The sequence below is a fragment of the Grammomys surdaster genome, unplaced genomic scaffold (assembly GCF_004785775.1).
Source record: "Grammomys surdaster isolate TR1022 unplaced genomic scaffold, NIH_TR_1.0 126187, whole genome shotgun sequence".
NCBI classification, from domain to species: domain Eukaryota; kingdom Metazoa; phylum Chordata; class Mammalia; order Rodentia; family Muridae; genus Grammomys; species Grammomys surdaster.
The window spans coordinates 9,225,375-9,237,070 of NW_021620993.1; the positions used below are offsets into that span (position 1 = coordinate 9,225,375).

An 11,696-nucleotide genomic window follows, 5' to 3' on the forward strand; every position below is an offset into this window, starting at 1 on the left:
ATATATATATATATGACAGGTCTTCTAGTGTGGTTAAATCTATCCAAATTGTTCCCAGTCCCAGGAAGTATGCTTTGTTCTTTATGGGCTCCAGAGTGTATTTCCCTGTTGAGTGTCTCTTTTCCTAGCTCTTGCTATCAGGTTAGAAGGTATATTCACAGTCCAGCAGGACTTACCTGCTGTCATTTGTGTTTGACTGGGCAGGAGTTATGACTGTAGCTTATACAGAAGTCTTGCAAGATGGTCCCATTTCTTTCCTGACTGCTGTGGATTCATCTTTCTAGCAGGCTAACTGCCTTATGTTTCCACTGAGTTCTTCCTGACTCCAGCTTCCTGCCCCAGCATGCTGTTAAGAACCAAAATATCATGACCTTTAAAAATTCACATCTTTCTCTTACTTGGTATAAAAAAAAAGTCTAGATGAGCAGGAGGCACAAAACCCAGCAAGATTTCTAAAGTCTGGGGGAAAGGAATAACACATAAAATGATGTTGAAGCTTAGTCTATTACCAGAACTTTAGTTTCTCCATGGGAACTGTTCTTTAACAAGAACAAAATAAATAATTCCCCCTTTTTATTTCTAACACCCAACCAATGTGAGACAGGATCCCAGCATCCGTACCTATAGACTCCAATAATCCATCTCACTGAACACCAGGCTACAGGACTGCTATGTGAGGTCCCACCAACATCTGTGCAGCCAGAATAGGTGCAAAGCAGATTAGCATCCAGCACCAGGTACCAGCTCAACACTGGGAAGTAGTAAAGAGCCAGTTAATTGCCAATTCATTCTCTCTGGCCAAGGTCGTGCTTAGAGGCAATTGAAGGGTATATGCTATTGGCATGCCTTCCAAGCTCAGAGAAGCAAAATCCTTGAAGGGACTAAAGTCCAGTGACAGCACAAGGCTGGAAGGCACCAAGAGACACAAGAAATACCAAGAGCAAGTGGCCATTAGGCCAGCTGCTGGGTGCTCCAGAGAACAGGTTTACAGGTGGCATCAGAGAGGGAACCAACTACCAATGGTGGTAAGATGGTTGGGAGGAAGGAAAAGCCAAAGGCAAAGATTTCACCACAAGGTGATGAAAATCCTTAAGCTGAAGACAGGATTAGGGGAGAAGAGTCTAGAAGACTGTGATAGAGGGATGGAACACCAGATCTACAGTTAGGAGTTTTAGGGTTCATCCTGTGTTTAGTTCTGTAGGATGACTTCATATACACAGACAAAAGAAGATGATAATGAGGGAAAATAAAGAGGAAAAAGGTGGATAGTGTATGCTTATGTATATACAGCTGAGGTACCTAAAGCCTGTGAACTTGTATACATAGAACTTGGCAACCAGAAGCCTGACCTGATGAGTCCAGTTCTGTCACTTTATGGTGGTCATCAGAACTCAGAGTATGTCTTAGAGACTGGCTATCAGGGTCCAAGTCTCAAGTGTGTATCTTGATTTTTATTATATAAGATGATACTGGCCCTTCTCTCACAGGATTCTATGAAGAATAAATGAATGCAAAGGCCTTTTGGATGGGTCGGCAGAGAATAGGAGCTACCTTAGCATGCAATAGTTAGTTATAGTTATGAAGTTGTAGTTATGAAGTTCCTAGGCCTTGTGGCCTTGGGCAAACCAATTCTAATTTCTCCACCTTAAATCCACCTCTGCTGACTCTACAGGGTTCTAGGGAATACTCAGTGATATGTAAAGGTATTCAGTAACAAGACTATGCTAGGCAAATGTTAGATGTTGTGGTAGTGAAGACTCAGACACAGATCCCTGATAATTATTCTGAGTTCCCTTCTCAAGTTTTAACTTTGACATCTCTGCTTTCTTCTTGGCCTGAATAAAGAAAGTTCAAAGGAGAAAAAGTAACAGTCAGCCAAGATCTTAAGGACAGATATGCCAAGCATGCAGCTACTACCCAAGTGTTGTCCAGGGAGAGTGGGACGACAGCCTGGAAGGGCCGGACACTGCTTCCTGAAACCCAAGAGGAACAGCAGTTGGAGGTCATGCCAACCATCCATGGCATTCTCACTGAGGGTTACCAGGCTCTGTACCACACTGTGGTAGAGTCCATGCTGTGAGATCCTTCTGGAAGCCCCAAGAGGTACAGCTTAGAGCTAGGCAACGCCATTAAACAAAAGCTCTGCGGAGCTTTGCAGTCAGCTGTCACAAGGAGTGCATGGAGGGGCCTGAAGCTGGGATGGAATATGGCTGCTGCCACCAAGAAATGGCCCAAGCTAGGATAAAAAATAATTGGAACTCATAGAATTGGAGTCTTCTCTGCAGTATGTCTGAAAAATAAACTGTACCTTTCACTTAATCTCGGAATGCTTTACAAACTAGTGACTACCCTCCCAGGGAAAAGAGACAAAGTCCCAGTCTTTTTTTTTTTTTTTTTAAGGAGGGGTGGGGAGACAGGATCTCTCTACATAGACCTGGCTGTCCTAGAACTCACTATGTAGACCAAGCTGAACTTGAACTCAGGGATCCACCTGCCTTTGCCTCCCATGCACTAGTATTAAAGGGGTGAGCCACCATGCCTGGCTAGTTTTCTGGGGACAGCATAGGGCAGGGGAAGGGAGGTGTGGGGGATTGAACCTAGAGCCTTGATTGATGGCAGGTGTCCAGGCTCCAGAACATCTTTTTTTTTTTTTTTTTTTTTGAGACAGGGTTTCATTACATTGTACATTACATTGTAGCTTTGGATGCACTCTGTAGTCCAGGATGGCCTGAAAGTTGTGGTCTCCCTGCTTCAGGTTCTTGCCACACACTGTTACTCAAGGATATAACCCACAGATTCCAGCCAATTCTCTGATGACTGGAAATAGCCCATAACCTGGAATCTGTTAATAGGAGCAGAAGGTCACAGGCATCTCTGAGTAAGATGGAACTTAGAGCACTGGCCCAGGCTCTAGATTTCAGGAGCCACAGCAATGACCACATGTAACACATACTTCATAAAATTGTATTTTTTTTACAGTCATTTGTACAATTTGTTACAAAACCATAAAAGACTACAACTTGCTTTAAATCATTTTTGGTCTGCAAATATGTAAAATCTGTGTGCAATTATTATGTATTTACAGGGCCTTGTTAGTCATTTTCAATGATTATTTCAACAATGTCACACTCTCAACATAAGACATGGCTTAAGATAAATATATTAGTAAATAAATATTCTGAGAACATATTTCCATAAATGAAATGTGCTGCTATACATATACAGAATATACATAAGTTGTTTTCTAGCTTTAAAAACAGTTTTTAAAATGGTAATGTTGAAAAAGAGCCCTTAGACCATTTTATCACAAAAAAAAATCTTTACAAAATATTAAGTGCTATGGGAGAAATAAAAAAAATTAAAATAGTGTCTTGTTAGACCAACACAATATGTAAGTTTATGTAAGAAATAGAAAAAAGCAGATCAGTTTAAAAGATGATACTTTCAAATTCTTTTACAGACCACATTTTAAAAGCATTAGTCCTGTGTGAACTTTGAGACCAGAAGCACACAGGGGAAGGGCCTGAACCACAAGACCAAAGATAGAACCTAATGAAATGGTCTGGGCCTAGAGGAGGGGATGGATGGTCAGCTTTGGAGCTATGATCACAGAGGCACCTCATGGTATAGAATGACTACACTTCCATTTTCATCTGATTCTAGATTTTGAGTTGACATGGCTGTTTTACACCCAGGGCTGGTATCAAGCCCACACTTGCTACCACACACTCAGATGTTGTAGAAGCTCCCAGGAGAGAACGGTTGTCCGTGGTTGGACAATCACCACATACTACTGACATTCCTATTCCACCATTTCCTCCCCAAAAGAGGGAACAGACAGTACTGGGAGTCTCAGAACTTCAAAGACATTATTATTTCTTTTGACTTAAATGGTGACATTAAGATAGAAGGTTTTATTCTGGTCTGATGTGGCTACACAAAGATGGTAATTGTTTCTATATCTTCCTTTTGTTTCTACTGGCCCAAAACTACAACAATTACACGTGCCTGTCACCCACCCATAACACTTTTTCAAGGGACTTGTTTATTTGACTCAGACTAGTGGCATTCAAATTCTCTCTTGTCTCTGAGTACTAAGAAGTGGTTTTCTAGCCAGGCAGGATAAAGGCAAGTCTTTCTGGGGTCTGTTTTCAACAATGGAGAAATATGCACATACAGACACTAAAAACAAAAGCAAAACCAGAAAAACAAACATCTCAACAATGAGAAGCTGCGCTTTGCAGTTCATGTTAAAAGCTGAACCCCTATTCCCCCTGCACAATAAGGCAAGCTGCTGTTCTTAGCAGCTGCTACTCCTGGCCCCAGAAATAAAGGCAGCCCCGATCACATGTCAACACTTTAGGCCCTTCTCACACCCTCAGCAACAGGTGCACTGAGCATAGCCCAGGGGAGGAGCCTCAAGGGACTGACCCCCAGTATTGGGCATAAGACCAAATTTCACCATGGCCACTTCCCAAAGGGCAAATAACTGGATCATCTGATGTGAGATGTCTTTTGTTAGATTCTGGATAGAAATAAGAAAATGTCCTCATCTTAGGATGGGGTTTTATAGAATAAAGTATTCTGATCATCTCAAAATGTGCAGTCTGGACCCTGGGATGACTTCCTAGGAGCCTGACTAGAAGAAGGGACATTTCTGTCTCTGGCAACCCAGGTGGTCCCCATTCTGTAACTGAGCTTTCAGACCCACTGGGCCAAACTCTTCCCAATGGCAAAAGGTACCTGCTAAGTGAATGACTAAGAGCTAGCGAACACAGGGCCAAGCCGATTAGTTTCCTCTAAGGAAAAGAAAATACTTTTAAGAACAAGGACTATTTTGAATAAAAAGGATTACAATCCCTGAATTGATTTTTAAATAGATTCTCTCTCCCTTTTAAAAATAAACAAAACATCTTAAAAACAATAACAACAAAAACAACCAAAAGTGGTTTGGGTTTAAAAAAACTCTCCCCCTTAAAAAAAAGAGGCTAGAAAAAATATACAAGAGCCTACCCTTTGGGTCTGAACTATCTGATACTGTCTCGTGGAGAATCAGTATGTAATAGTGCATAGGCAGACAGGCTAGCAGACATGTGCTGGCAGGGTGAGCCACTGCAGCCACCAGCCAGAGGCCTGCCTCTGGGGATGGGAGACTGGTTCAGTTGGAAGGTAGTACACTACTGTGGTTCAAGCATGTGTCCCCCAGGAAGGCAACCTAAGGGGGCAACAGCTGAGGGGTGTGGCTGCCCCAGACCCATGGGCACAAGTGGGCCCCAGCACACCTTTCAAGGGGTGGTGCACTGCTATTGAGAGGAGAGCTTGTTCCTCTAGTCCCACAGGACACCAAGACCACAAAGCAACATTCCTTCTGGGTGTCCACCCTGCACACCCCATTTAAATCACCCCTGCAATTGATGGCATGAAGCCCAAATGATTTTACAAAAGACTCCAAGACCAGACAGGGTGAGAGCATCTCTTCTCTCGCCCAGTGGTCAGAGTGCAGGAAAGAGACCCTATTAACAGGGCTGGTCACAGTCACAGCCTCTGCTGGGATAAAGACTGCAATCTCTGTTCTTACTTGGGATGATGAACCGAAGGAATAGAAAAGAATGGGCAGAACTGTCCCTAATAAACTGGGCCTAGGCAATAATAGTTTGACACTGCCCCCTTTTCCCCTCTGTTCCACTGCTGCCTACAGGTGTGGGCAGGAGAGGTGTGGCTTCCCAGAAGCCCTGAAGTCTAGATTTGCCTCAAAAAAGGGAAAAAGGACGAGGCAGTTTTGTATTATTCCTTAGAGTTTGTACCCATATTAACTAGCTTTTACTTCAAGTTTCTGGTTCCTTTTCAATAAGGCAGGTGTAACCCTGAGCTTTTCAAAGGCCTGAGGTCCCTCCAGGGAGACGACAGTATCGACACATGATGTGGTTCATTTAATGCAGCAGTGATTTTTTTTTCTTTTTCAACAAAAGTTGGTAGTTAGGGTTCTTTAAAATATATATTTAAATAACTTTTTACATTTACATATAATATCTTAGAAAAAAAAGCAGAGAACTCAATTCCACACACCTCAGAAACCCAAGCACACATTACAAAACAGAACAACACATTATTAAAGAGGCAAAGGACTCAAGAGATTTTGCCTGTTGGTTTGTTAATGGGGAAGGGATGTCACAGGTGGCTCACATTTTGGGTTGAGGAGGGCTCTCTTTATTACCACTTTTGTGTTTGTCAAAGCTAAAATATATGTATGTGTGTGTATACGTATACACACACACATATACATATGTGTATATGTGTGTGTGTGTGTGTGTGTATGTATGTATGTATGTATGTATGTATATTAGTTTTGAAGGAAGCCAAACTTTGAAGTCTCCGTACAGTTCACGATTTCTACATAAGAGTTCCTTCTGAGCTCAAGCTCCCGTACCGATGCCTGGGCCAGATCCTGGTCCTGGGAGAGAGAGGGAGAAGAGTCATCAAGGATGTGTAGAGAGCCAGCACAGCAGGCTTTGAGCAGTATGTATCAGGTGAGGTCCTTGAGCATCCCTATCCTCTGTCTATGGGCCCTTGGAAGTGATAACTCACAACAGTGAGTAGACTACATGTGATAAGGGGTCAGCAATGGCTTGAGGAGCTCAAGTCTACATTGACAACAGTTGTTGGGGGTGGGGAGGGGGGTGAGCAGGTCTCCCTTGATGGCTATACTGAATCTTCTGGAAGCCCTAAGATGTCATGGAAGCATAGGTAGAAATGAAGTTAAGTAAATTCCCAGAGGCACTGAAAGACCAGGGAAGACCCCTCACAGATCACAGATTTTCCCATGAGGTGCCTGGCTTGAGGTGACTTAGGAGATAGCAGGGGGAGTGATCCTGATGGGGAAAGGAAGGCTGTTAAACTGAGATCGGAAGATCTCAAATTGAGACAGAAATGAACCTGACATACTGCAGGAACAGGACAAAGGCTGGATCAAAGGGAGCATCTCCATCCATTAAGCAGATATCTTACACTGGGCAGTGTTAGTGCATGCCTTTAATCCCAGTACTAAGGAGGCAGAAGCAGAGAAATCTCTGAGTTCAAGACTAGCCTGGTCTACACAGAGAAATCCTGTCTCAAAAACAAAACAAAAATGCACAAAAACAGACATCTTATAAAGGTAACTGAAAGTCATTACAGCATTTCTAGTATAAGGACTGTGACTTGGGCCTCCCAAGTGGGACAGCAAACAATTGTAGTGACCTCTGTCAGGACTTTGCTCTCTAATAGGCACAGGGATGGACTAAGGAGAAGCATAGGAGATGCAGAATAGTTAATAAAATAAGATATGCTTTTGGGATATGAAGCATCTGATGGGAGGAGATGCTAACATCATGGGTAGAGGGTTTGGGGATGGGTAGGGCTGAGAAAGTCATCAGGTACAGAAGCCAAGGGCACAGAGGAAGCCAAACAAAAAAGGCCTGAGAAGAGGATCCCTATAAAATATTACTGTCATCTGCTCTCACCTGAAGCCTCAGCAGCCAGGGTATGGGACTCCTGAGTGTCCTGGGGGGCACTGGAGAGGCTAGCCCTGGAAGCATCTGCCTCCTCTGGAGAGCAGCCAGGCTGTACCTCAGCTTGGTAACATGGAGCCTGTTCCTCTTCCTGGGTTGTCCCCAGACTCCAGTGGAGTCGGGGAACGTCCAAGCCCAAAGCCCCACCCCAGGGGCTGTGGCTGTGCATCCCTTGGCAGTCTTGGGGCAAGCCCAAGTCACAGTCTACATCCTCTGGAATAATGGGGATGCGCTGGCTCAGGTCCCGGGGCCCTGCATAACAGCTGGGTGGGGGTTCCTCGGTGAGTGTGTACTGCACACTCACTGAATAGTCCTCAGTGTAGCAGCCATTGCTCCTACCAGCACTGTGGGCCACCTGTTTCTCTTCATAGAAGCAGCAGGGCAAGCCCTCATATTTCACCCCATCTGTCCTAGGATAATGGTCTGAGTGAAGGCCATACAGGCCCTGGGAACTCCCTAGCTGTGACTCTCCACTTGGAGGGTTGCAGTCCTCTAGAAGCCGGGGACCCAGGAATAAGCTGCTGCCACCTGCAGTTGTTCCTATCCCAGAGCCCAGGGTGGAGGGCTGGGGATCGAAGCAGCAAGCACATGATGGTCCCTCTGGGCCCCCTTTCCAGGTCCTCCTGAGGTCCAGGGCAGCCCCAGGAGAAACCTCGAGCCCCACTTCTGAGGTAGAGCTGTTGGACCCTCTGGGTTCCAGCGAGGAGTTGCTGCTGTAGTTCATCTCTAGGCTGCAGGTGGACAGCTGGTCCCCTGAGGGAGAGGCAGGGCCTAGCCATGGCTCACCTCGCCCAGCACCTTGACTGTGTGCTGCTGGGAGCTCCTCTGGTGGAGGGGAGCCCTCAAGGTGCACAGCAGGCCCCCGGCTGCGGTAGATGAAGGGGTCATAGTCGCTGCTGAGGGAGCTGCGGAAGGTGGAACAGCTCCCGTACACACCTTGGTTGCTGACTTCTGTGCAGTCCACCACGGAGTCACTGGAAGAGCAGCGGCACTGGCCAGAGCTGTTGCTGCTGCTATCACTACCAGGACAGTCAGCCAAGTAGCCACTACACACGGAACGGTGCCCATGGTAGCAACTGAAGCTAGATGTGCTGCCACTCTCCACGTGGGCTGGAGGGGCCATATGCACCATTGTGGGGAAGAGCAGGCTGCTGCCACTACTTGGTGGGAAGGCACGGGATTGGCCCCTGGGTGTGACGCTGGGTACTGGCTGTCCCTCCTGCTCTGGGTAGCTGAGACCCTGGAAGTAGTAGTGTTGGTACATGGTCTCATACTGAGAGAAGCAAGCTGCCTTGGAGAAGCTGCGGCTGCTGAACTTGGGCCTGCGGAAGGGATGGGCTGGTGAATAGGCCCGGTGTTCCAGGCTGCAGCGATGAGGGGCCAGAGTGTGGTCCAGGTGCAGGGGTGGGTAGCCACGAACATAGGTGGGTGTTTGTGGAGAATAAAGGTTCTGCTCCCCATGACGGTCCATGGTTAGCAATGTGACAGGGTTGCCATGGGAGTCCATACTTGTCCTGGTAGGATAGGCTGGGATGGCATTGGTCCTATGCACACGGCCTGGGTAATGGACTGGTAGGGTCACTCTTGGCTGCCGACCACGTGTAAGGTTGCTTGTCTCCACACAAACAGCACTTGGATTTCCCTTTTGTTCTAGAAGAGGAGGAGGAAACAAGGTAATGGGGTAGAGACTGAAGCATCAAGTGGAGCTATGTGCCAGGGAAGTCTATGCTTGACCCTGCCATACTGTAAGCCGTCTCCAAGCTGAGCTGAGCTGGTAGAGGCTGACCTGTTTCCTGTCCCATCTCCTCACATACAGAGCAAAACAAATACAAAGATGAGAGTGCCTCCCACGCTGTCCTGTAATATGGCATGGGTGCAGCTGCAAATACTGCTATTGCATATTCATCATCCCTGTGTCCCAGGAAACAACCCTGTAGTCTAGGCCCGGGCAGCCAACATTACTGTCATCTGTTAAAGAGATGGAGCCTTAGGCAACAAGGAGGCCAGGTCAGCACGCTGAGATTTTTTTTTTTTTCCTTTTTTCCTCAGACTGGCTTCCAACTTGCCACCAAGCTAATGATGACCTTGAACTTCTGCTTCTACTTCCCACCTGCTGGGTACACAGGTGTAATCACCATACCCAGCTAGGAGCCTATTTAATGAGAAACTCAAAATTTAAAACACAGATAATTTTCTTTAGGGGCAAGGGCAAACCTACAGCCTTGCATATGCTAGGCAAACAGTCTACCACTGAGTCACATCACTTGCAGCTCAGAGTGATTCTTAATGCCACGTCTGTTTAGAGTTGTGCAACCAACTTCCAAAACCTAAGGCCCCCATTTGCAGGTCCAGAAGACCATTCTGTGTTGGTTCAGCTTGCTCAGGAGCCTACAGCATGCATCATACACTTGTCATACTTTCGAGGGTCAGGGTGTGACAAGGCCTGTAACAGTTACCTATGATGTTGTGCCGACAGTGGGGGCAGGTATGGTGCTGCAGTAGCCATGGATCCACACACTTCCTGTGGAACCGATGAGTACAAGGGATGACCCGAAGCTCCTGCAGAGAGAGAGAGAGAGAGAGAGAGAGAGAGAGAACAGTCTGAAGGATGTACCGAAGAGAGGGTACCTCTGCCTTCATCCTCACACATGTACTTCCTTCAGTGGAGCCACCAATGGGGACAAACAGCCCTGTGCCCTGTGCTGGTGTCCCTTGCTGTAATATGGATCCTAAGTGTTTCTAGCTCATCAGTCTCAGGGAAGGGAGCCAAGTGAGACCTGGTCTCCTCTCTCCCTCTTTTTGTCTGTCCTGGATAATTTTACTAGCGATAAAGAGAAAACTCCCAGTATGTCCCATCAGTTGCTCAGAGGAGAACAAAGGAGAGAAGAGAGCCATGCCACTTGAGTTAAGCTGGCCTAGAGTCAGATACATGGAGAAAGAACAAAGAAGTCTACAGTGTGAGAAAGCATGCTTAGAAAAGAGATAGAAGAAAAGGAGAAGGTCCATTTTTCTGAGCAATTCATGGCTGTGTATTACAAATTGTACAAGGATGCATGATTGACAAATTTTTACTTTTAACTATGTGTATATATGCTTGATGTCTGTGCATGTGAGTGTAGTTGCCTGAGGGACTAGAGGGCTCATAACCACTGAGGCACCTCCCTAGTCCGAACCATCACATATTCTTGTCATAATATGCTGCCTCTCTATAAGCCTAATAAAGGATTGTGGTCAAGTGTGTGGGTTAAAATGTCCAAAACTAGGCTGGAGAGATGGTTCAGAAGTTAAGAGCATTGACTGCTCTTCCAGCGGTCAATTTCCAGCAACCACATGGTGGCTCATAACCATCTGTAATGAGATCTGATGCTCAATTCTGGCATTCAGGTGTACGTGTAGATAGAGCACTCATATACATAAACCAAGTAAAATCATTAAAAATAAAACAACCGTCTAAAACTATATGCGTAAACAAACCTTTGTCCTTTATCTGTTTATTCCTGCAAGCATTTGTTACAGGAATGGAAAGTCAAGGTACTTCCCAGTCTCTTCCTTAACTCTAAATGCCGGTTTCATTCCTTAAAGTAAGGCCCACAGGGAGAAGGAAACTGCCCAATCCACCTGCCTCAATCACAGCTATCAGGGGTAAAGAACAAGGAACATAAGGAACAGAGTCATTTCCAGGAGTTGGGGGCACACCTAAGTCCAAAGCCACAGGAAAGGGAGCATAGGGTTTACAGGGAGAGTAACAAACACCCCAGGCCATCTATATTGGTGTAGATCTGTGGTTATTTTGGGTCAAGACCTCAAAAGACCATTGGAAAATACAGATATGTATATTACATTTCATAACAATAGCAAAATTACAGTTATTTAGTAGTAATGAAAATTATCTTATGTTGGGGGTCACCACAACATGAGAAAGGGTCACAGCATTTGGAAGGCTGAGAACCACTGGACTACAATGGGTTGCCTCTAAGCACCCTTGAATGAGGTCAAGTAGAAAGGAACACTTGATGAGGCTACTTGGTTTTTGAGGAAAGCAGTCAATTTGAAAGAATATGATGGGCTTTCCGAACCAAAGCATCCTCTTGACTTGTTCTTATCCCTTCCCTTCCCTTCCCTTCCCTTCCCTTCCCTTCCCTTCCCTTC

The 11,696-nt window shown here is 45.7% G+C and overlaps 2 protein-coding genes across 2 annotated transcripts in view; one reads left to right on the forward strand and one right to left on the reverse strand.

Moving 5' to 3' along the window:
- Positions 1-2,245, forward strand: part of CUNH22orf31 (chromosome unknown C22orf31 homolog) — an 11,311-nt gene extending 9,066 nt beyond the window's left edge. The window contains 4 exon segments of the mRNA XM_028758301.1: positions 588-681; positions 683-816; positions 1,327-1,396; positions 1,846-2,245. Coding sequence (XP_028614134.1) covers positions 588-681; positions 683-816; positions 1,327-1,396; positions 1,846-2,245 — 698 coding nt within the window.
- A 3,666-nt stretch (positions 2,246-5,911) lies between these two features.
- The window catches only part of Znrf3 (zinc and ring finger 3), a 166,264-nt gene continuing 160,479 nt past the window's right edge, over positions 5,912-11,696 (reverse strand). The window contains exons 7-9 of the mRNA XM_028758108.1: positions 10,004-10,106; positions 7,500-9,197; positions 5,912-6,451 (exon numbers count right to left, since the gene is read on the reverse strand). Of these exons, the coding sequence (XP_028613941.1) occupies positions 6,414-6,451; positions 7,500-9,197; positions 10,004-10,106 (1,839 nt within the window). The 3' untranslated portion in view covers positions 5,912-6,413. The remainder of the gene's footprint in view (positions 6,452-7,499; positions 9,198-10,003; positions 10,107-11,696) is intronic.